At 42.9% G+C, this 25,551-nt stretch overlaps 2 protein-coding genes across 4 annotated transcripts in view; one reads left to right on the forward strand and one right to left on the reverse strand.

Moving 5' to 3' along the window:
* Window positions 1-326: 326 nt before the first annotated feature.
* Window positions 327-14,335, reverse strand: INIP (INTS3 and NABP interacting protein). 2 transcript variants are annotated; one of them, XM_074932510.1, is made up of 6 exons: window positions 14,235-14,335; window positions 13,483-13,683; window positions 12,906-12,992; window positions 5,430-5,532; window positions 2,804-2,894; window positions 327-1,034 (listed from the first exon to the last, which is right to left on the reverse strand). In XM_074932510.1, the coding sequence occupies exons 3-6, from the start codon at window positions 12,928-12,930 to the stop codon at window positions 939-941; spliced, it is 315 nt and encodes a 104-aa protein (XP_074788611.1). In that variant the 5' UTR covers window positions 12,931-12,992; window positions 13,483-13,683; window positions 14,235-14,335; the 3' UTR covers window positions 327-938. The 2 variants fall into 2 exon arrangements, with proteins under 2 accessions (XP_074788611.1, XP_074788612.1); XM_074932511.1 differs by lacking the exon at window positions 14,235-14,335 and adding an exon at window positions 13,773-13,940.
* Window positions 14,336-23,889: 9,554 nt separating this feature from the next.
* The window catches only part of SNX30 (sorting nexin family member 30), a 58,956-nt gene continuing 57,294 nt past the window's right edge, over window positions 23,890-25,551 (forward strand). For both annotated transcript variants that reach the window (XR_012635538.1, XM_074932178.1), the window contains exon 1: window positions 23,890-24,259. Coding sequence is in view for 1 of the 2 variants with exons in the window: in XM_074932178.1 (XP_074788279.1) it covers window positions 24,098-24,259 (162 nt within the window). In the remaining variant the exon portion in view is untranslated. The remainder of the gene's footprint in view (window positions 24,260-25,551) is intronic.

The following is a 25,551-nucleotide window of genomic DNA, read 5'->3' on the forward strand; positions in this document are numbered from 1 at the left end:
TTCTAAAACTTGCATCCATACACAAAGCAACCAATGTACAAGTATAATTGTATTAGTAAAACTGTTGAGGTAAGAGAATGTCTATGTAAGTATTATTTTTCACTCTAAATTACTTTATCCTGGTAGTATGCCGTAATTCCAAAATAAAATAATTTACCTTAAGATCAACATATTGTCTCTTAGCATAGAGTTGGAATTGGTTACCACACATATAAACAGCAAGAAAAAAGACATGAATGAAACAAAGTATTGAAAAAGCCTTGACTAGAAAAATATGACCTTTTAAACTGAATTGTCCTTGAAGACAACACTTTCCATTTGAAATGTCCAGACAACTTAGAAGACTTCTTTTATTTCATATGTTAAAAGGCTTTGAAACAATTGCTTTTTCCCCACTTCAATTCACTTTTGTATTTCACAAAATGAAATAAGAGGCAGGCACACTATATCTAAGGACTTGAGACCAGATGATACTACAACAGCAAACAGTATACTAGCAATGTTCCTGTATACAAAAAAGAAAAAAATGAAGACTGATACATTTGATAAATTCATGTCCATTTTGATGGACAAAAGTAACTTCCATCTTTCATCAAAGTCAAATATAGTACCTGTGCACAATAAAAAGAAACACAAATGCTGACAGAGTGTGCATCTCTTGATGATTCTGGTTTGGACATCTTTTTAAAGGAAGCACAGAAACGGGGAAGAGCAAACGCTATGCACTTCACACACCAAGGAAGTCTTACCTCTGACTTTGACCTGACAGAGGAACAGAAATACAGGAAAAAAATTGCTGTTCAACATTGCTTTTTCATCATTAGAGCTCCCGAATGGCAATCCAGAAAAGGTTTTAAAATAAGTAAAGAAATTAAAAGGTCAGACAGTTCCCGCTGTGGACAAAAATCAGACCTTGCAGTTCTGAGAAAAAACATTCCTCATTCTGCCTCAAGTCGAGGTAAGACAGGAAGAATAAGATTTCCAAATGCAGAGTCTTGAGTTATGAAGTATCCTGAGGAATGTGCATGTGCATGCTGAAAAGAGAAAAATATGTGTTAAAGCATAACACCCTGCAGCACTGATGTAATTTAGAACTTTACAGCTTCTGCAGCATTAATTATTTATTTCTCCAGACTGCTCCTCAACTCTGACAGTCAAATTCAAAACCAGCATTTTAGATCAGCCACATCTGAACAGGGTCCATCAAGGGAATTAACTTGGCCATTCCCTGCTGCTCCTTTTTTGGCAAATCCCATGAAGGTGGGGAGCATGGTAAATGGACTCCTGATTGCTCTCCTCTGCCTAGATCCCAGGCTTCAATTCCCATCTATAACCAACTCACAGGTCTTGGTCTGGGACAGCTGCCACATATGCTGCCAGAAGTGTGCATCAGCAGTGCCACACAATCCAGGGCTGCAGGTACCAATGACACATGACCAGACACATTCCTGTACAACATGGAACACCAGGCTCCTGCTCATGTGATGTCTATATGCTTCTTTACCCAAGGAGGGCAGCTGCTGCTTATGGCTCTGGACAGCGTTTGTAAAATCCTATGCAGACCTTCCCAGTTCAAAGACTGGACTCCAGTAAGCTAGATGGCCTGCAGAGTCCTTCCTTCCACCACTACAGAAAAGCCCTGGTGAACATCAAATTTAGCAAGGGCCGGCACTGCGCCCCTGCACCGATAAAGGCTACCAGCACAGTGGGCTGCATCACCAGTTGGGCCAAAGGAAGCTGCCCAGGAGGCTGCATTTGTGATACTATGTTTAGTTTAAAGATACAAACTGGAGGGAGTGCAACAGGGACCCAAAAGAAACAGCTGGGGGCTGGGCTGGAGCTCTCAACATCCAAGGGGATGGTGAGAGGACTGAGCTTCTTGTAAGAAGAGAAAGCTGAGGTGAGATCTTAGCTGTTTTCAGATATCTGGTGACAGGATATAGAGGAAAGAGCTAGACTCAGAGCCAAGAAAGGCTGTGAGAAGTCCATCCCTGCAAAACTTGGAAAGTCGATTGGACCATGTCCTGAACAATGTGATACAGCACTGCTGTTAGTCATACTTTGAGCAGGAAACCTCCAGAGGATCCTTCCAGCCTACAATGTTCTGTGATCAACACAGGACACCACCCAGAGCTCATTTCTGCTTCCATTCACTTTAGGAGAAGCAATCTGGGGCCCTTACTGGTTAACAGGAACACAAGAAGGCACAGGGTATGTATGTGAACAAGGTTTCTAATTTGTATCTCAACATTTTTCCCATTCCTGTGCCCTCTCCCAAACTACGCTGCCTGGAGTGCCAGAAAGGCAGGTGGCCATGTATTGGCTCTCCTGCTCAATTTCCATTTTCAACACCAAAGTCAACCTCTACCTGACATAAGCAGAATAGCAGCAAATAGAAGACTGTAAATGTACAAGTAAGTTTTCCAAATCTTTTACCCCTGTCACTAGTGACTGCAGGGTACTGGAATCTACTCAGATTCAACCAAAAAAGGTCATGTGGCTAGTTCTTCCTACACTTCATGAGACATTCAGAAGCATGATAAAACTGACTTGACTGAGATGTACAGAACAGCTATGATGATATTGTAGGCTACATTCTTACAACCATATTCAGGGAGAATGAACTGATAGATTTAAGTTTTCATCATAACAGAAGAAACTTCATCTGCAACAAATACAGAAATGTATGAAACCTAACATCTAAAAGGGGCTTTTCATTCTCTTTAGGTGCAGGCCTGCTCTCTGAAGGGATGCACATCTAAAACAGAGCCAAGTGAAGCTCTACCTGACTATATCAGCCTACCTGCAGTGCAGCCTTCTGCTGTGCTGCAATGTGCTGTTGCTCAGCATGATCACGGAAATCCTTGTTAAGCGGTGATCTTGCAAGTGCAATGCTGCAAAAAAGAAGACAGTAAGATACATACTGCAGAAAAATATGTGTCCTTGCCGTTCTACTCATAGATTCCATGACTTCCACAGCTCACAATTTATTTGGCTCACAGCTTGACAATTGTTAACTATTGGTTGGAATTACTATTTTTTAACATGAGAGAACAGGAAAATTGAGTGACCTGTATCATTTGACCTAGTACAAACACCTGATGTCAAAGTAAACCCAGAAGAGTCACAGCTCTGAAGACTGTTGTGAATTTCACTCATGGGTGGAGTGCCACTGAAGTCAGTAGAACCACTGGGGTGCAACGTTAGGCAATGTCAGCAATTTTTAAAACAGCAGCTTTGTGTTTTCACCTTTACTCAGTCAGTCAGTGACTGTTCTAAACAACTGTGATAAACAGAAGCACTAACAAGAGCTCTGAAGTCTTCTGACTAAGACTAGTTCTTCAGCAGCTGGTCAGCAGATCAGTGCTTATGGTAAAGGAGCTTCATACTTATGTAACTGAAATAATGATCCTCTGATGATAGCTTAGAGTACCTAAAATTGATTTTGCTTATCTATCTCAGTGCACCATACATTAGGTTTCAAATTAAAATTCTCAATAGGTTTTATTGGCTTTTGTATCTTAAGATTTGTCCACCTTGTTAACCAAAAAAGAAAGACATAAAAAGGAAGACATAAAAAGCAAACTTTTTTCTCCCCCAACTGTATATTAAAGTAACATAGTCAGCCATCCTCCAGATAGAAATCAGCGAGGACTGCCATTAGAGCTGTATCACAAGACAATTCACAGCTACCTCTGACACTGGCTCTGAAGACTGGTACTGAAAGCCCAGCTCTCCTGAGTCACAGAGACAAAAGTATGAAGGACAACAAGAGATCCAAGCAAATTCATCAACTGACCTTTCCTAGCAGCTTCAATGTCAACAGCTGGTTTAGTAATCAGTTTTTCAAAAGCAGCCACACTCATGAAAAGACCTTTAGCCAAATCTACTTCTAAATGCATAATGAAAGCTAAGTAACAATCCTCTGAGCAGATTTTATGACAAATATCAAGATAAGCTTCACTGCTGGAGAAAAGTACCACACAGTTTATTTAAAACATAACATTTGCAGTTATTTTGAAGGTATTTATTTTACGTCAACTTTGTACTCTATAACTTTTCAATATGATTTCTGTAGATAATCTTACAGCTTCATCATAAGCTGACATTTTTCAAGGGAGTTCTTATGTTCTTGGATAGAGGATTCCCATATGCCAAGGCCAGAAATCAATTAACTTGTTGACCCTTATGCTGGCCATGCCACTACTGTGCTTTAGGTACATCAAACTCCTTCCTGTCATTCGTAGAATTTCTGTGGTCTCATTTCTGAAAACTCTGTGGCTCAAAAGCTTTGGCACAACATCCCTGCCACAGAACTGTCTGCTTCTCAAAAATTACACTAGCCCACCATGCCAAAGCAGGCTCTGACTGCTGCTTTGTAGGTTCCTCCCCATCCCCACCTTCAAAATTAGTAAATTCTAATTCTGCTCATTAGCAATGTTATTTTTCCTTAAAGAAAAAAAGCAAAAAAAGCACACCCTGAAGCTCTGCCAGACTTGCAGTTAAGTATGGAAACACTGTTGCCATTAAGTCAGGGGTTGTACATAACTATATTTCTATTCTTTTCTCTAATCAGTAATTTTGCTTGAATAATAACTGTATAGAGAGTTCTAACTCAGAGATCTAACTCAGATGATTTCAAATATCCTGCATGCTTTTTGACAGTGTGAAGAGGTTAAACGTGACCTAGCATCTCCTTGAAGAAAGACGCAGGCAGCACCCAGACTGTATTCAGAGCATTTTACTCTCTATCTACACGACACTGCGTGTAACATGCTGTGTCTAGAATATGGCACTGCAGTCACTTCATGATTACGCAGAAGTTCAACACAATTTCTCCATGTAAACCAGAGTGTGATTTTCTAGTTACTGATTTATGACAACAATCTCATGTTTTTGTCTTAAATGGGAGAAATCCCAGTGACAGCTCTTAAACTCATACCTTACCATGTAGAATCATCCTTACAACACAGCATCTTTTTACAAGATCTGCAGTACATAAACTGGCTTTGTCTTGCACACAGGGAATTTCAAGGATAACTCATTCCTGCCCTAACTGTTCTTCTCTAAACACAAAGTAACCTCAACCTAACGCTCTACTATTTCCATGCCTTACAGCATTTTAGCTTATTAATTAGCTTCCTCAGTACCTGCTCCCTCGTACTTCTTTAAGGTAGACTAAAAAAGTTGAGTAAGCATTATCTGCTTCTCCTCTTCTCAGATGAAAATTATGTAAGCCAAAATTCAGGGCCTATAAACAATTTAAAATACTTGTATGTTCCTAAAGTGCAAGGTCTCTCTGACTGGTTATGGATGATGATCAGAAAACACTTCTGGTAAGTGTTTATGTAAGTTTACACCTCACTTGCTGTTTTTTTTTCCTTTGATGTAATCAGTGATGTCCAAACAGGTCTAAGAACATAAAATACCTGGCTCCAGGGTGATTTGTGGAAGACTGGTTTTGCATAAGTAACTTTCTCTTCTCCTTGTCTAGTTCTGCCAGGATTGCAACCCTATTTTTATTCTGGAAACCTGGTGGGAATGACAGAAAAATATTAGAGAGATTTACTTGATTTCTGTGGCCCAACTCTAATCTTGTGGAATTAAAAGACTCTGTACAATATGACATTATGATGAATACACTAATCTACAAAGTTTTGCAACCATCTGAAAGGCTATTAATAAATAGGTTTCATTTTTCCTTTTCTCATTTTACGACATGAAATATCTTCCTTAAGCTATCATACATATTAATACATTTTAAAATACAGGTTTCTATCTCAAGTTAGATCCTGACCCTTCCCAAGTCAGCAATGGAGCTATAAACAAGGCACATGATCAAGTACTTGCCTTTCAGAAAAAGTAAAGTTACCAGGTTCTAGTTTAAAATTAACAAAATGAATATACAGCTCAATGATAATAATAGAGCATTATACTCATAGGGCCTAGTTTCTCACACCAGTGAATTCACACTACAATGCAAGTTTTGCATAGGTAACAGATAGGAATAAGACGACCACTAAGCTTGCATATGTGCTTATATGAAAATTTACAAACTTTTATTCAATTTATGCAGAAAGCTTTTGTTTTAATATACTAATGTCCTTACATACACACACTACCCTTATTCCAAGTATGACCACAACGATGGACTAGAGGAACAAAATTAAACTGTCCAGACAGAATACAAGAACATAGCCTTGATTTTCTTCGTACAACATTCTCCCAAAGGGACCTAGAGAAGGTGTCAGGAAGTAGAGTAACTCTGGGAATTCAGAAAATGCCTGAAATAGTTGTCATTTGCGTATTTCCAAAGTTGCCTTCTAAATGAAAGAGTGGCAAAACTGCTGTACTTACACAGGACTCATATGGCAAAGGATCTCATTACAGCCACCAAATAAACCAGATACGCAAGTCCCTGCTGTGTCCCTGTATCCCTGTACAACACAAGTGAAGACAATGACTACAGAGCTGACTTCTACAGGCCTCTGTGTCACTAAGGACACACCTCATGTCAAGAAGATACACTTTTTTAATCTCTAATTTGCTGCTATTCTATAAATATAAAGCCACTACGCTATCATTAAAAAAAAAAATGTGTAAAACTCAACTTATCTTCTTTAATTCCTCCATACACAAAGTAATTCCTATTGGAAATCGCTGCCTGTTGTGCCCTTGCCCCCATCCAGAGTGCTGTTTCGGTAACACTACTAAAAAATGGTAGCCTACAAACTACTAGGAAGGCCAGACACAGTGACTCTTCAGGGAAGTATTAGCATGTCAAGGTAAAATGATTTCAAATTTATTTTCAGTAGCTGCACTCGAAGTTCATTCCCTTTGAGAGATCTGCAGCTGCTGCTGCTCAATTACATAATCCAATTCCTTTCATCAGCATGGTTCAATGAAGGAGACAATTATCAGGTAGAAGCCTTCAATTCTAAATAATAATTTGCATCCATATTGCCTTGCTATCAAACCCTCACCTTTTTCTTTTACTATGCTGAACATACACATGTCTGAACCTCAGTTTCTCAGAATTCTCGAAAAGAGATTACATTTTACTGTGGTTTTATGCAAAAATCACCCATAATCATCCTTACACCCATTAAGATTTTTAAAATTAAATAATTGCTATTTTCCTGTCAGTTAATCTCTCCTTCACACATGGCATTAGTTCCACTTAAACTGTGTTTTGCTAAGTGTGATCCAAATTCTCAGTGTTTCTCTGCTCTTTAGGTATTGTACACTATCTTTTTTTTTTTTTTTTTTTAACACCTGCACGTGCAATGGGTTTGAAACATTAAAACATGGGTGGATGTGTGCTCTAAGAGATACAAAGGCTGAGAGATCTCACTAATAAGCTAAGACTCAACATTTCTGAGTTGCTAGCCCAGACTTTACTTTCTTGTAAATTCTGGAAACAGTGCTGTAATAGCATGACTGAAGTACCTCTAAGAGGGGCTGAGCTAACGTGATCATGTCTGTATGGTCATTCTATACAGTTTTCAGCCAAAAAAGCTTAATGCCTGACATATTACTCAGCAGCCTTCTGCTAGTGCTTGTTTATCCCAAACTGCATAAATCTAAATGCATGCTTGGAATTCAGATGATATGGTGATTGAGGCAAGAAAAGAGAGACTGCTTTTGAATATAAGTTGCCGTCAGCTAAAAAATAAAGACTAAATGTGCTTACATTTATCATGAAGCAGATGGTATCATTCAGAAAGGCTTGAGACATGTAAGAATATACTTTTAAATGCTGTTTTTAACCTGTGATCAGCAACGGTGCAAGATTATCACTGTCTTCGATTTTAGTATGAGTCTTGCTATAGTATCTTATGGCAGAAACTTTAGAGGGATTCAAAAGCCCAAGTATTTTTTTTTCCTTTTCTTATTCCTCTACTAAGAAATATTTGGTTGTTGTTTTTTTTTTTTTTTTAAAAAAGTATCTTGCTCTAGAATTCAGACAGCATCCATCAACAACCTGCTGTACTGAAAAAGTAATTTAAACAAATTTGTTAATGGTAATAGAAAAAAGCCTACTTGAGAAAATGAAGGAGGATATCCAACACATACACATTAGTGCTCCTCAGATGAGCAATGTGAAGTTCCTAAAGGTATTTTAAAATTTTTTAAAATGCAAGCTAAAACCTGTTCATTTAAAAGCTAATGATGAAGGGGGTGGGACATGAGAAATACATTTTAGAAAGAAAACTTGGCATCGTTACAAAATAATTCATATCTGGCAATACATAAACGAGACTTCCATTTAGATCCTTTCCTGCCCAGGACACCAAAGTGTTTCCATAAAGACTAACTTGAAACAGATGGAGAAGTTTCCTACTTCAGTTATAAAGGAAGTAATTTTTCCATCTGTAGATTTGGTATGTCTGTTCTGCTTTCTTGTACAAAAAATGCAGACATACAAAAACAAGCCATCCTTAGCACAGACCAGATTCTCATCTGTGAAAGGAAGTGTAGCTTATCAAACACAGGAAGTTCTTAATAGAGTTTAAAGTTTAGACTTCCATTAACTAGGCTGAGTTGCACTATTTTGAGTTTGAACAGTTCATGAATATTGCAGTTCTTTAATATTCTTCTCTGCTTTGCAGACACAAGAGTCCTAACACAAAATAACCCATCTGAGGCAGCTAAACAGATTAATGGCAGTGTCAGATGTCAAACTGAGCACTTGGATCCTCTGATTACTCTCTAAGGTAGCAGATTCAGGGCACTTAAATTTTAAAACTCTTCTTTCTGACACCTCTATTTCTGACATCAAGCACTGTATTATGTGCTCTGTGCAGGAACTAAACGTTTACTTGCACTGATATTTCAGAGAAATTTACTTGCAGAGAACTGGGGATGAGTCTCTTTAACCAAGTAGTAAGCAATAGGACAAGAGGGAATGGCCTCAAATTGCATCAGGGAAGGTTGAGACTGGATATTAGGAAGCATTTCTTTACAGAAGGGGTTGTTGGGTGTTGGAATGGGCTGCCCAGGGCAGTGGTGGAGTCCCCATCCCTGGAGGTGTTTAAGAGTTGGGTCAACATAGCGTTGAAGGGTATGGTGTAGTTGGGAACTGTCAATGTTGGGTTAATGGTTGGACTGGATGACCTTCAAGGTCTTTTCCAACCTAGACGATTCTGTAATTGTGTGATATTTTCAATGTGAAAGGCAGAAAATCAGAGAAAGTTCAAGCCTTGATGAGAGATACTGGTATCTTAAAGAGCTCAGAGCAAGCCTCACTCTTTAACCTAAGCCTAACATCTAATCCTACCACCCTACCTCACTGATACCTATGTCAGTTACTTCTACTAGCTAACTGCGCATGGCAAGAACCAGTACTACCTTTATCTACTTTAAAGTTCTTGCTTTTCATCTCATATTTTTCCCCAAATCTGCTGGTTGCTTCAAATTCAGTTATGTGTAAATTTTTTTCTAATATGCATTATTTATCATCTGTCCATAGATCTGCAACAGCATAAGAGCCCTCTGCACTTTTGTGTTCAAGATACACTTAAACTTGGAAAAATGGTTTCAAAGCTAGATGTCTACTCTAAGCTCTGTACAACGAAAAGCACTGTCACTGCACACTGTTCTGCCTGCTCAATTCAGAAAGCATTTCACAACAATTTCTTTACTGAAGTGCATGCTTTCACAAATGGTAGCCTTCAAGTGAGGCAGCAACCTCTTAAAAAGCAGACTCTAAAGACCTTATTAAACACACAATGCTTGGGAAAAAGGATGGAGTAACTATTTTGATTTCCTTTTTGGCTTGTGACTACTGGCATCACAGAACATCATCTAATAGTCTGCTGTATATCAATACTTTTCAGTAACAATTTACATTTGGATATGCTTTCAAATATGTCGTGTGACAATGAAACAAAGGCATATTAGTAATTCAGTAAATTAACTTGAATTACTGTAAGATATGTAAGTATTTTGCCTATCCCTCCAGAAAACAATTACATGCATAGATGAATGCAAGTCATTTATTGCTTTATAGTCACAAAGTTCTCCAGGGAAGAGATACTCTACAGCCCTCAAGTACTATGGCTGCATACCGACCAGACGCGGATGCAGAGCAGCAAAGTTTGTAGATGATGACATAATCCAATGCAGAACAGCAAAATCTTCCTTTTTAACACAGAATACTAAATCTAGTATTCTGTGTTAAATCTAGTTAAATCTAGTAAATCTAGTATAAGCTCAACAGAATACTAAATCTAATTGCTCAGACTGAGTTATGTGAACGTGCTCACATACCTTTAAGCCAAAAGGATAAACAACTGCCAGGACAGCAGACCCTTCAGGCTACAGCCTGAAGCTTACAATTCTGTACTATTTCAAGAGTTTAATTCTTCCAACATACCAGAACTCTTCTTTTCTGAAAATTTCAGTCCTGTCTGAAGCACGACCTGTATTTCTTCCACCTTTGAGGACCTAAAGCACAGTTCCTTCCTGAGCAGTCACATTTCTATCATCTCCAAGAGCTTCCTCCAAGAGAACTCACACATGGAGTGTTCAATTTAGTAACACGCAGCATATGCTCTGGCCTTCCTGTGCACAACCAGAAGCACTGCAAGAGCAGCCTTTTTAATGCATGCTGCGTTAAGTACTGTGAAGTATTGCTGCAGAAGCAATCTATTACCAAGCACCTGAAAGTAATTTCTGTAACTTGGAAGCTGATTTCCAGCCACCTCACCTCCCCTACCAAAATGTACCACTCTGCTCTATGAGCACATCTTGTGGACAATACACGGCATGCTAAAAGCTTTTCCATTTCTTTTAAATGCTGTAATCACTCTCGTGCAATCAGTTCCATGTGGTACTAATGGCCTGATGTAAGGCTTTCACTCAATCCTATTTGGTTTTGCTGCACTCATACACAGCTCCTCATCTTTGAAGTTCTAATCAGAGTGCTTTCCTAAGAGGCCAATGAATTAAAGGGATTTCAGCCCACAGAATCTTAACCTTTGTAGTCCAAGTGTGCAATTAACAGAAAACTCAATTAACTCCTAGGAAAATACCTAGTACTGATTAAAGGGAAGAAACAGCTAGGTACAAAAAATGACACACAATCGCCCTATGTAGAAGGCTAATGTTTCATTCATCCTTACAGTTCTAAGTGCTACCATTCATAACCCTTCCAGTGGATGTTTCAGTAAATCCCTATTTCTTTTGTCCAAAAAAAGGGAAACGACAGAATGAATTGCTTGAACAGTACCAATATGTGTTCTATGCAGCAAGCTGAAAATGCAGCTCTCAATCATTTTCACTACTAGACTGTGTCTGGCCAAGAGAAAGATACAGAGGCCTTGAACTGTTGCTCACATTTACCCGTTCTTTTCTCATTTTCCTAGGTGTATTATTTATAGGCTCACTTGGGTGATTAAACTTGATAGTGTTTTTTGCCTGCTTAGTGCAAATAATTTTCATATGATAAACAGTTCCTTTTGTGAGTCTCTAAATAGTAGCTCCAAGTATAAAAGCAGATTCCAAGGCCCACTTATAAGCCTCTGGAATCTGGAGGGAAGCAAAGGCATTCTGGCACTAAAATCCCATTCTGCTTCTCAGTAAATTCACATATTTAAGAAACAGCAGCTTTTAACTCTCTACAACAACATTCTGTTCCTTACAAGCATGCTGACTTGGTATTCACAGAATAAAAGAATATTTATCATTACATACCAAAACCTTCTCGGGAGTTAAAATTTGCAAACAGAGAACCATCTGCAATCTGCAGTTCTCCTCCCTCAACACCTCAGAAAAGCTCTATGAGCATTCCAAACACTACCTTCTTTTCATCAAGTGGTAAGTAAAATCTGTCTTTTTGACCAACGCATTTCTTCTGTATTTGTTTTGAAAGCAGAGGGCCACTGTGGGGAAAGGGGAGAGAACCACACAGGTGATATGGTACCCCTCCAAAGTATCAGCACTTCAGAATGAATTACACCCAGCTTTGGGGGACTGCTTCCCCAGATACAGACACTGACACACAAATGTGCATGAAGAAGACTTTGTTTGCTGGAAACTGAATTCATTTCTCATAACCAGGAGGTGAAGAGTCACACCTGAGAAACTTCTTTCTCCTGAGCATTTCCGTAGTGGAGACAAGCCTCAGTTCCACTAAGACTTCCAGATATCACCTCTAGAGGGCGATTTAAGACTCTCCTTCAATTTACCGTGACTTCCGCCCCAGACCCTCAGCTCCCTCTAATGCACTGCCTCAGCTAGACAGATGGACCACTTCCACATCTTGAGCCATTTTACAGATAAAATTCAAATGAGTCATCATGCAAAGAAACACTTCGGCGTCATTAGCATTACAATATTTATTTTTCTGTGATTCTGTTAACGCTTAGGGATATGGTGTAGTTGGGAACCGTCAGTGCTACGTTAATGGTAGGACTACATGATCTTCAAGGTCCTTTCCAACCTAGTTGATTCTGTGATTCTGTGCTTCTTCCTCCTATGCCTGCTCACTTGCTATCTCTATTTGACAGCTACTGCTGTGCAGGTCTTTCTGCTCCCCACATTTAATGTATTAGACTTCTGTCTGCTTCCTGATACAGAGCGCAAGAGCTGCAAGTCATGTTCAATGCTAAGCACTGTCCGACATATGCTTCAGTAAATAACCACAGCACCACAGGCACCATAGGTACTTCATAACCTGAGCATGAAGGAAAGCACAGTAATTCAGAGCTCCCCGGCCATCAATGGTCTTTTTTAACCATTTAATGTTTTTGTCTTCTCTCAGGCTTGCTCACATTCTGCTGCTTTCGGCCCCACCTTCCTACCCCTTCTTCCCCTTTTTGCTCTTTCTATAAAATAAACTTACAGTTGTGGTGATATTTTGCACATAGTATTTCCCTTTGAATACTTAGATTAAAACCTACCTTGTCCCGAAGGATTTGCTGCCATCCTTCAATTTTCAGCCCTTGTTTTATTCAGCTGCAGCTCAAATCTTTTACCCCCACAAATACCTGCAAAACAAGCACAATATAAGATAAACATATTAAAAGAAAAGCTTGGATTTCATTCTGTTATAGATTTCCTAAATGTGGCAACTCTTACAAATCACAAGCCAAATACAGCATGCGTACTGCTCAAAATATGTAAACTATTTGTATTGTACTGTTTGAAATTTTTAAGCTTGAAATCGCAAGAGTTATGATCAATTCTTTTTCAGAATCTAGTAACTTAAAAATAATCTTCATTCTGGAGTCATACACTTTTTTCCCAACAGGACTTCCTCCTGACAAAGTATGTCAGGCTACACTTAAAAATCACTTTGAAACATTATAATCCTTAAATGCTAAAGCCCTGAAAGACTTCAGCTTAGACTCTAACACGACAAAATCAATTATTTGAGGAAAGACAATTTAAATCCCAGCTACAAAGTCTGCCAAAGGCTGCCATCCTCACAGCTTCACCAACACAAAACCAGATGCCTGCTCCTCGACCACACATCACCTCGGACCACCATCAACTTCTGCTTCCATTAAGGTGCCAGGCTGTGAAGTGCAATGTCGAAGGGCTACGGCTCAGCCGAGTGGCGGAGAGGGATGGGAGCACAGACTCCTGCGGGAAATGCGATCAGATGTCTCTGTCAGATTTCAACGGGAGACCAGGAAACAGTTACACCCCGGAACTGCGGGTCCCCGAGCAGCAACCCTAGAGCAACAGAAAAGTAATTAACAACAGCATTAATTAAAAGCAGCGACATCGGCCGGGATGCGTTTCTCCAAGAGGAACGATCCGACCTGCACGGCAGCAGCGGGCCGGGGGGAGGTCCCGGGGAGGCCGCACAGCGCCGTGCCCGCTGCGGCTCCCCACAGCCCGCGGGGCTGTCAGACCGGCTCCGCCCGGCCGCTGACGGGCTGTGGCCAGGCGGAGAGCCCCGCGGCGGGGCGGCGCAGCCCCGGGGCCGTCCTCCGGGGGGGCGGTGTCCCCCGGGGGACGGTGTCCCCCGGGCCGAGAGGCGGTGCCGGGGAGGCCACGCCCGCAGCGCCCGCGGGAGCGGGCTCTGCCATCGCCGCCTGCCCCCGCACGCGGGGACGGACTCTCCCCCCCTCCCTCCCCCCTCCCCCTCCCCCTCCCCCTCCCGCCCCGCGCGCGTGGGCTCTCCCGCCACCCCCACCTACATGGGACGGGCTCTCCCGCCGCCCCGGGCCGCCGGGGCCGCGCTGCCTGCCCGCCCGGGCGTCTGCCCTCCCGTTACCCACCTGCCCGAGGGCTCGGGCTCGGGCTCGGGCTCCGTCCCCGTCCCCTCTCGCCCGCCCGCCCGCCCGCCCCTAGCCGCAGCCCCGCGACCTCACCGCCATCCCTCCCCACCCCCTTCCCAGCCTGGCTCTCCCCGCCCAGCCCCGCCGCAGCCAATGGGCTGGCGGCACATGCTCGTGACGCACTCACTGCGCGACGACGCCTCCACGGCCGCGCCGTCTCTCTCCTTCCCGGGCGGTGGCGATGTGCGTCACGTCGCGCAGCCTGACGGACAGGTCGCAGCGGCCATTCCGCTTTAAGGGCGGGGTTAGGAGAACCCCTCCCCTGGGGCCTCGCTCTGGGGCCGCCCCTGGTCTCTAGGCAACGGGCAGGGCCCCGTATGGGGTAACTTTCCTGAAGGTTAAGCCTCTCTTAAACAGCACCTATGACTTTTATTTTACGTCCTTGCGGTTAAGATACTTTAGTTTTACTCAAACCAAGCCGAGCAGTGATTTGAACTGTGGCCCTTAACAGCTGCACTTCTGATCACACATGAGTAAAATCAATTCCTAAGAACTGCAATAAATAAATAACAGGCTGCAAACAGATGGGGGCCAACGCTGGCTGCTGGCTAGCCAAGAAACCAGTCACACTGCCTACTTAAGTTTTACACGCAGGGGTTTTTTTAGGCACTAAACAATTTTCATCAAATAAAGGCCTTTTCAGAACCAAATTTAAAGATGAGTACAGAAAGTTAATTTAGTAAATCTTAGTTCAAGGTGTCTCTAGTTAGATAAGCTTTTACTGCAGGATGCTAAACTTTTTAATACTGACACTTTGGTGGTGTATGTTTCAGGCATTTCTGAACATTACAGCAAGGGCAATCTTGCTTCTAGTAGTAAAACCTTCTGTACACTGCTCGGCGTTTAATTTCATCTGCTTCCTCTTCCATCATCTCTTACAAGCCCATAACCTCATGATTCTCCAGGCCTAAAGTGGCTTATTAAAAACTTCTGGTTTAGTTACAATGGAATTATTTATATTGGTAAGAACATACACAGGGTGCACACAGTGCTAAATGCCATGCTTGTCCGTTATCTTGGACAACCAAATATATACATAATTTTTTGAATGCAATTAACAATTTTTGAAGATCTGCTGCTGCAGTAAGCTATGCTAGATGATGTAGAAATAAATTCCCTTTTTGAGAGCGTACAGAATGTATGAAAATGCTATCTATCTGTAACCATTCATTTGACTTAAACCAGTGTGCATTACTATTCTGCATACAAATTCTGTGAGACAGGGTATGTTCTGCTAACCAAATACACTGTCTGTCCATGCATTTATACTTACTTTTCACAGCCTCATTAAGTGTGAAAATTGTAAAACTGAACAAATTTGTGTCTAGAGACTTGTAATGGCCAGATTTAGAATTTGGTTACCTAGATTCCCCGGTAAAACCAGCCTCCCTGTGTTTGTGTGTGTTAATGAAAACTCAAACCAGCACCTAAGCAACCAGCAAACATCTAGCAGTCTCAGAGAGTTTTCTGTTTGCTTTAAAACTGTGTTAATTAATACTGTAGAAAGTAAACATTGCTGCCTTTCCCACGTATTTTCAACTATTCTCTTTGCTTGAACAGCTGTTTGCCTTCCCTCCTCTTGTTTTGGTTTTAACTTTTGTAATTTCTCATTGTGCCTTGAAAATTGGCATACGTGCTATTTTTTTTTCCTTTTAATTATTCTCTCTTGGATATTTTGCAGTCCATTTTACCTAGACATCTTGCTTGTAATCCTTAACTGCAAAGAAGCATTGCAAACGAAGAGCAGTGCAGTGCTGAAGCTAATAAACCTACCTGGTGCATTTCTCTGCATTGTCATGCCAGGACTGAAGATGTAAGTGATTCTGAAAAGCTTCAGTTTGAGACACACAGGACAAGGAGGAGGCATCATCAACAAGGAAACTCAGGTGCAGAAGGGTTGAGACTCATTAACTCTGCAGTTCTGTACAAATGTGATGAATTTTGATCATAGCAGTAACTTTGAGCATCTCTATGAATACATAGTCCTGCCTCAAGTCAAATTATCCTTTGGCTTTGGGAGGAGTTTCATATCAGTAAATTAATTTCCTCTTTGGGTTGTAGAAACAGGAAGGAATGTAGCCCTTGAAAGGAATGGTGTCTAATCTCTTGTGCATCAGAACACTTTCATTTTCCCTGAAATTCCTCCTTCTTGTTCACCATAATCAAATTAAAAATTATAAAATATAGCATTTATAGTGTGTCTATTGGAAAGCCATTACAGTATCTTCACTTTTAAAAAAAGCTCTTCTTGAACATTGCTTCACAAATCTGGCCATGCTGTTTCTTGAGCCAATAAAATGCTGTTTTTCAGACTGGCTGTTCTTGTCATCTCCGTGTAGAGGGAGCTGAGTATCTCATTAAATAAACAAAAGCTATGTTAAATTGTGTGTGATACTGAATGATCATAAACTGCCATATTTCAGCATGACAATGAGCAGTTCTATTCACTACAGGCTGCTTGCAATTGACAAAGCTGAGGTAAAAGTGATTTGCTTTTCTTTTTTTTTTTTTTTTTCTAAGTGAAAATGAGCTGTGCAGGATGTTTCCTTGGCTTGAGCCAAGATCTTCCAGAATGCTCCTGTTATTTCCAACTGGCAGTGCTATTCATACAGACCCATTCTAAACACTTCCTTTTACTTCCATATTTATTGTGCATGTCACAAAACCCCACAACCAAACAACCAAACAAATTAGAATGTTTTGAAGAGTCTGTAGACATTTTAGTGAGATTACTTTTTTATATCCGATTGCCTCAAGATACTGTACCCACAGTTAGAGTCTTTCTCCATGGCTGGAATTCTGAGTTTTCATTTGATAGTCATTTAGCACAGACTTCCACTTTCTTTCACAAGTGCCCTATCTTCTCACAATGCTGTTTATTGCTTCCCAATCAACTTAGCAGCTTTGAAGGCTTTTGATGCAGCAAAAGCTTACCTATTAGCTTAAATGTGTGCCATGAATAGTGCTGATGACTTGAAAGTGATCCCATCTCTGTACAGAGTCAACAAGCATGTGCATAAGAGTTAACTGGGTCACATCAAAAGCCTGTTCTCTTCAATGTCTGCAACACATGAGCTGGAGTAGCATAGGGGAGGAAGGATCTTTATTCAAAAGACAGCTGGATTTTTAAGTTTTTTTACATCCTATAGAATGTTATTTTTTACTAGTTTCATATGTGCTTATGTGCATACAGACACAGACGTTATCCTCTCTAGGTACAGCACAGGGGGGAAAAAGGAGAGGCTGTTGACACTGAGGAAAATAAGTTTTTACTGCCACTGACCTGGCAAACCAGCCAAGCCTGACAGTCTGGCTCGCGTGGCCTCCAGCCTACCTTATTGTTTGTTGTCTGTGCCGTCTGGAGTGTGCTATAGAGAAGAATCCTGTAATTTAGTCTTTAAATAGAATACTTCATGAAAAGCAGGTGGGTTTTACATGTCTAGTCTAGTAAATAAATTCAACCTGAAGTTAGCCTCCTGCTATTCATTGTAAACTCTATTGCCATTTTATGTCTCATTATCTGAACAAGAAGGTGAAGATGCATTGTGAAAAGAATGTTACGAAACAACTGAGAGTCCTTTTCAGGCGCACACCGAGCACTCACACCACCATCTGCCATTATAAAAACATCCCAAGTGGTATTATTGGAGTACAAGGCACTCCAGAAGAGCAGTAAATCACTGGTGCTGCCTATCTTTAAATTTGGAAACGGGTTTTCCTACAGGTGCTTTTCTGTTATGATGAAGGAGTTGCTCCCATTCTTGCTTTGAACAAAAGCACTTTGCCACCTAGTACTCCAAGGCTGCCATGTAGTATGTTTGCTGCTGTCTGTAACATCTGTCAGTTAAAATCAGGAAATGTGTTAAATATGAAAATGTTCTTTTTCAGAGGATTTAGACAGGCCATAGAGAAAGCACATGGATCTCAGAACCCACCACTAAACTGCTTTTATACCAACAACTGTAGGTATGTCATACATAATGCAACAGCACTGCATAGTATCTCTTAAAAATTGCTGTTCTTGCTTATGTTGGCCTATGTCCCACCCTTAGTAAAAATGACAGGAGATGTAACACAGACAGAGTGATCTCCAGCTGGTGCCAGAGATGCTTAATTATAGTTTATCTCAGCCCTAGTTCAGAAGATACAGCTAAACAGCGGAGTATGAGTACTTCCTGAACGAACACTGCCTTATGGAGGTGCAAGAGTATCACTGAAAGGGCAGGATGAGGATGAGAAGGCAACCTGTAGATCCTTTCTCTCTATCTGTCCTATTACAATCCAAAGAGGTAGCCTGCATTTCATTTCAGTGATGCAGAGGCAGAACTATTTTCTTCAGAAAAAAACCACATGAGACTGGTGGCCTTTGTCTTGAATTGGTGAGATCCTTAACCCCCAAACTGACCATTTGCCTTCTTGCCCAGTTAGTATGATATGCATACCTACTCTGTTGTATCTTGTTTCTCATTTGAAATGATGTAAACAGAACAAATAGTTAGGATTTTGCTAGGAAAGCATGGGAGTTTTTTCAGGTTATCTTGGGTTGAGAGGTAGGCATTGAATAGCAGTCTCTCTTCAGCCAGTCACTGATTTTGATTCTCATAGTGTCTTTTATTCTGCTGGTTGAATGTTTCATGTGCTGTTTGGTTTTAGCTTGGTCAATGTTTAACAAAAAGAAAACAATAAAAATTTCAAGGAGAATATTACAGTCATAAAATTATATCATCACAGTTAGCAGTATGGAGTAGGAACTGGAGAATGGAATGTTACCATGTTACCATGTTTTTCATCACTCATAATCTCTTCACAGAATTAAAACATTTATCTATTTCAGTGCTGCTACTATTAGAAAAATAGACACTTTCCTTCCTCAGTTTTTGGCTGTACATTCTTGTGCTTGCTGCTGGAGCCAGATGACCCACATGCTGATGCATTGAGAGTTTTTCTATTTGGGTGTGGAAAAATTTCCTACAATAAGTCAGCTACATAGAATACCTTTTTTCTGTTTTGTTTCATGCACAAAAGATTTGGAATTGTTTATGGCGTTTGTTGATAATGTGTGACTAGTTCTAATCAAGGTACAAGAATTTGCTCCTAACTCTAATTTTTCAAATGCAAGTCTTAAAATGTTTTATCTTCTGTCTTTTTGAAGTTCCAGCTCTTGAAATCAAGTACATAAGATTGTCATCTTCCATGTTAAAAAAAAAAAAAAAAAAAGGGTTTCTTTCATGGCTGAACAGGAACCTAAAAACTTGCCTCACTCTGTGATATGAATTTGCAGAGAAGACAGCAAAGAAACAGCCAGCCAGTTGTACAGGTTTTTTTCAGATTATAAATTCAAAGTAAGTTTTGCAAGTTTCAAGATACAATTTATGATTTTTGAACTCTTCTAGTTCTCAGTATGATAGTTTGCATCTGCTACTGAAGGTATATATTGTTAAACCTAGATTGCTGTCTACACAAATATTTACGCACTTAGTACTCACTGAAATCCGGGGAAGATAGACATCTATCTTTGATTCTGAACAGATTTACAGATACCTTAAACCTCTCTGTTTGGTTTCACAAAATGCATGTAATTATCAGAAATGAGCTGTAGTGAACATTTATATTAAAGTGACCTAGGGATCAATACAGGAAAGAGACCTGCTCAACAGTTAACCATCTTGACTTTACAGCATGCGATGGTGTTGGAATTCTGAAATTTGAACATAACTATCATAGTCAGAATATAGGAGTATCACCATAATAATTGCCAGGTTTGTCTGTTTCCCTAATAAAAGTCCTTCTACTAATGTCTTCTGAACTTTTTCCAACCAGACTTCAGCTTGCTTGTATTCACCTGTGCACAAATATTCTTGTATTTTGCATATACTGATTCAGCTAGTTATTTGGAAAGGTTTCTAATTAGTTTTTGTCAGATGAAAAGACTAAGGATGACATTTCAGCTCCAAGCAGAAACCATCTAGGTAGCACAGATAAAGGTGATTAGTAGACAAAGAGGCATATATTCCCTGTACAGACAGTATTCACAGGGAACTAGAGCAGTAAGTGAATCACTGGAGCTTGGAACTTCATCCTTGTGTATGGGAAAATTGAGAGCTCACCTCACATTGTTCAGAAACTAAACATATGACTTCCACTGCAACAAACATTATCTGAATCACTGAATCATTCAGGCTAGAAGTGACCTAGGGAGGTCTCTGGTCCAATCTCTTGCTTAAAGAAGGGTCAGACACAAGATCAGACCAGATTGTCCTGAAAATCTCCAAGGGAGGAGATTACTCAACCTCTCCACAACCTGCTTCTGCTGCTTGGCTGTCCTCGGGGAAAAAGTTGTTCCTAATAGCCCTCAGGAATTGCTGTTTCAGTTTATGTCCTTTGTTTCTTGTCCTCCTGCTGTGCACTGCTGTGAAGAGCCCATCTCCATCTCTTCCATCCTCTCCCCGTGGGGTACTGGGGGCTGCAGTTAAGTGCCCTTGAAGCCATGTCTGCTCCAGGCTGGAAAAGCCTTGGCCCTGTGGCTTCTGCTTGCAGGACAAGTGCTCTGGCCACCAACCATCTCAGTGTCCTCCTCTTGTTTTGCCGATTAAGGATACCAATTAAACTCGGACACCAGAGTGAATAGGCGTATTTTACTAGTGATAACCAATGTTAACAGTGTAATACAGAAAACATGCAGTAAGAAAAAGCAGAATAGTGCACTTAAAGCACCAAACAGGAAAATACAGGGTAATGCATCAAATCATTACTACCTGAGACAGAATAGTGATTAAGAAAGATCCATCACCACTTGCATACGTTACCATCATGCAGACCCGCAGTGGCTGGGCAGCCCCGGTCACAGCGAGGGTTTGCAGAGCCTGTCCCGGCAAGGGGGAAATCCTACGCGGTGCCTCCACCCGTAGGTGAGGCTGCCAAAGTCGCTGTGAGCGGGTCCAGCCTTATAGACCAGAGATCGACAGGCCAGAACAGCTGGCACCTTTGTTTTGAGCAGAAAATTTCTGGTTTCATTCTCCTGTTGGATTCCATCCAAAGCCTGGCCAGGACTCGGGGGGGAAACCAAGGGAGTTTCTAACAAGGCCAGATACGTGGGTTCGCAGTCTTGAACAAGGCTGAACAAGGGAAGTTGGATAAATTCTCTCCTCACTACTGATTCTATTTTGTCTAAGCTGCATCTTTCACTAGCGAGTTTACATACTTTGTTAATGATTATATACTAAGTTCACAGCTTCGGCTTGGGGCCTGTTGTTCAGGCTTCAGTATTTCAATGCTTTAGCACTTTTTACATCAGCGTAAGTGCATTGTTATAACTTAGTACAATACCTACTAGCACAATGATTTTCAGTTATAAAACATGCAACATTCATCTATAGGTCAATTCTGGCTTGGGTCAGTTGTCCAAGCCTTAGCACTTCACCTCTGAACTTTCTCCAGTTTGCCAGTGTCTTGTTACAAGGGACCCACAGTCGGACACGGTATTTCTGATAAGGTCTAATGAGTACCAAGCAGAGGGTAATAAACCCTGCCCTCGAACTGTTGCCTGTGCTGCTTGCTGCTTAGGGAGCCCAGATACCACTGGTCTTTCTTGCTGCAGCGATGCAGCAGGCTTATGCTTGGCTTGCTGCCCAACAAACCAATAGGTTTAATGAGTGGAAGGTCGTTTGTACCTGCACAGAACTAGAATGTCCCCAGGTCTCCCAAGTTTTGATGGTGTTGGTGTAAGCATCCTTACCAGGCTTCCTTTGGAGAAGGGTCTTGAGTTGAAAACAGCTGTGTGAGGACGTTTAAGGGAAAAGATGGGAAGAGCTCTTGGAAAGTCAAGCCTTTGAGACACAGACTTTCACAAAATGGAAGGGAACTGGTTCCTATGTAGTGTGGCAGATATGCAGACCTACCTGCTGCTTTATCACAGTGCTTCCCACTTAAGATAGTCTAGAAGAAAGCTGTGGTGTATGTATTTATGTTGCCTAATTTGTATTGTTTCCTTTCCTTGATAGATAAATAGGTGGTTGTTTTTTAATGAACAAGGCATATTTCACAGCCTCTTTTTCACTGGGGCCTGGGCCTTGTTTGGGGCTTTTGACTGTTACTGGTGTTCAAACATGATATAGTATTAAGTAGTTATTTATAGTAAAGATTAGGTTTTTTTCATGTCTTTTTCCGGTGATACATCATATTCCTTTTTGTAATCAAAGTCCACAGTGTTGCAGTCCTGTGTTTGTCCTGCTGCGTGGCACCTAGGTTGACACCTGTGAAACTTGCTGGTTTAAATTTAAGTAACAGTGCTGCTATTTTTCATTTCAATGGGCTGTACTCCCCTGGGAAAAGTTAAAAACAGGAGCAAAAATGTTTACAGCATCTGAGTCCTGTTTGGTCACATATCCGTATGTGTATCTTCATACATCTACATATAGCTGGAAGGGATTATGACAGTCTCACAGTGATCCATCTTTCTTTCCCCAGCGACATGTTACTCTATTCCGTCCTAATTAGTGCTGAGCACAAAGAGTAATTTATCAGACAAATGTAGCTGCTTTATCTGCTCAGGGAATATTTTAAACCAGACTATGATTCTTCTCCTATTTATTCATTATTCAACAGTCATCAACACTTTTTTCACATTGTTAACTGTCGATAGATCACTGAAATTTTTGTAATCGACACATGCTGTTAGACGAATTCACATGGACCATTTCTACAGGACTCGATATAATCTTTCAGCTCATTTTAGCAAATCGTGAGAGCCTGAATGTTGCCTGAAAAAATACAAAAATTCTTTCCACGCATGGTCAGCGTAAAACTTTTCAGTGCATCTTTTTTAAAATCCGTTTTTTCAAATAGAAAAAAAAATTCTCTGCAATGGATTCCAAGCAGCTTCAGTACGAAACATTATTCTGCAAAACTGTGAATCCTCTCAAGTGCGCTGAAAGCAAACACACAGCGACCGCTGAAAGCCTCTGTCTGTGGTTTGCTGGCCCGGTGCACCAGAGATCGCTCTGCCTGTCTCCTGGTAGGCTACGCCCAGCCCACTGGAAATTAGAGGTCACCGAGGCAGAGTCTTGTCCCTGAGCCCGGCTTGGTGGGTCGGTCTTGCCGCTGGGCCTGGAGGAGGGGCCTCCCGCGCTCAACTGCCATTTTAGCCACCCCCGTGCCCGTACCGCGGCCGACACGGGCTCTCGTCCTGCACGGCGACACGCAGCTGTCGCCGAGTTTCCCTTTGAAGCGCGTGGAGCGTTTGAAGCCGGCGAGCTGAGCCCGCGAACGCCGAGCAGCCGCTTCGCTCTTCCGGCGCTTGACCGCCGCCGGCATCGGCGCCAGCGCTGGGGGCGGGGGGGCACCCTCGGGGCCGCCCGGAGGCAGGGCCGCGCCTCACGGGGCTCGGCGGGACCCCGCCGGGCCCGCCCGAGCAGGCGGCGGCTGGCACCGCCCGCCCCGCCCCGCCCCGCCCCGCCGGGGGCGCGGCCTCCGCCCGCCGCAGCCCCGCCCGCCGCCGCGCTGGGGCGGCCCCGCGCCTTCCGCTGTCGGCCCGGGGCGGGGGGCGGGCGGCTCGCGGCCGCCGCCGCGCGGGGCGGGGCGGGGCGGGGCGGGCAGGTGGCGCGGAGGGCGCTTTGTAAAGGGGCGGCGGCGCGGGCAGGCGTTGCTCTCGCCTCTCCTTCTCCGCCTTCTCGCAGCGCGGTGGCGGCGGGCAGCCTCCGGCCGCGGCCCCGCAGCTCCCCGCCGAGGCGGCGCGGCCTCCGCTCCCTCCCTCCCTCCCTCCCTCCTTCCTTCATTCGGTCGCGGCCCGGCCCGGCCCCGGCGCGATGTCGGGCGGCGCGGCGGGCGCCCCCAAGTCTCTCCCGTCCTCCGGGCCCAAGTCGCTGCGGGAGATGCCGCATCCCCTGGCCACGTCCAGCAGCGAGGAGATGGGGCCGGCGCTCACCCCTAGCCCCGACCTGCTCCTGCCCCGCAGCATCGCCGACAAGGTACGGCCCGGGGAAGGGGGGGCGCGGTGTCCCTGCTTGTGGAGGGGAGCACGGAGAGGAGGGAGAAGGGCTCTGTGTGTGCGTGTTTCCCTGCCACATCCCCTTCGCCGGCTGCCTCCCTGGTTTCCCGCGGGGAAACGGAGCCCCGTACGCTGCTGACATCCATTGCCAGAGACCGGGGCTGCCCGGAGGGGAGAAGGCGCCTGGTGTGGGGGCTGCAGGCATCGTGTCTCTCTCTGCGAGGGACCAGCTGGGACTCCGATGCTCCCACTCTCACCGGGGTGGGTGCGAGAGGCAAGATGTTACTGATCGAATCTTCCTGGGGCTCATACCCTCCACGGGTGGGTCTGAATGCTTCAGGAATTGCTGCAACTCCCTCGCTGTCTCCTTCCTGTAGCTCTCATGGGGAAGGCTTGGAGCTGCCGTTGTTTCCTTACTGCCGAGCTTGCCATCAGCTTGTCTGTGATTGTCCTCTCCAGAGCTGAACTCCTGCTGGCTTCTTCATAGCAGTGTAATATGGAAAGGATGCTGTTGCAGGAGTATCTGTGCCGGCTCTCCCTTTCCTAGCTCTGCCATGTGTCCGTGGGACACTAGCGGACTTTATAAAGTAGCGTTGCTCGTGTGTGGGCCTTGGATGTGATAACTCTTGAATGTGAAAGCAGAAGTGGCAGCACAGCACTCCTGATAGATTAACTACTCTTGTAAGGGTTTAGTATCTCTGTGGGCAGACTTCCTGAAATGTGTTAAGGTAGAATTTCCTGGGACCAAGGGTTGCAAGGAGTGAGACTGGTCTGAAACTTCATAATAAGCAGTTCTGGGCCAGCTGGTGTGTGTACAAGGTGTTACAGAGCTGCTGGTGGTAAGAGGTGCTTCCTGTGGCTGTTCTGGGGAGCGTGGAGCTGCTTGTGGGCAGGATGGATCTGCTAGCCTCCTTTAAAGGCCTTGGGGCTGCCAGGACTATCTGTTCTGCTACACTCCCATGCTCTGGGGGAATGAGTCAAGACCTCTTCCATGTGTCACCTTCTGCTGCCCTGTAACTGAGCTGTACCGTCTCGGCACTTGTTCCTGCCGATGTAAGGAGCCTTCTCCTTGAACATTTAACCACTGTTGCTCAAGTGAGGAGCCAGGCTTACCTTCCCTCTGGGAACACACACCTTCGTCTAAGAAACTTGTCAAACAGTTGATGTGCCTCTGAGAGAAGGGGGTATGTGAGTAAGGTGGCAGTAGGGATCATGGAGGTTTTTGTCTACAATTGGTTGGATTTACTTGTGTAACTAGATTGCTGTCTGACC

This window comes from Athene noctua, chromosome Z (genome assembly GCF_965140245.1).
Source record: "Athene noctua chromosome Z, bAthNoc1.hap1.1, whole genome shotgun sequence".
Lineage (NCBI taxonomy): Eukaryota > Metazoa > Chordata > Aves > Strigiformes > Strigidae > Athene > Athene noctua.

Excerpts from the sequence above, each read along its gene's own strand:
- INIP (XM_074932510.1), bottom strand. The coding sequence starts at position 12,930 with ATGGCAGCAAATCCTTCGGGACAAG. Across the intron at positions 5,533-12,905 it reads AGCAAATCCTTCGGGACAAG|GTTTCCAGAATAAAAATAGG; the intron begins GTAGGTTTTAAT and ends CATTCCCACCAG. Across the intron at positions 1,035-2,803 it reads AGCAGAAGGCTGCACTGCAG|CATGCACATGCACATTCCTC; the intron begins GTAGGCTGATAT and ends TTCTCTTTTCAG.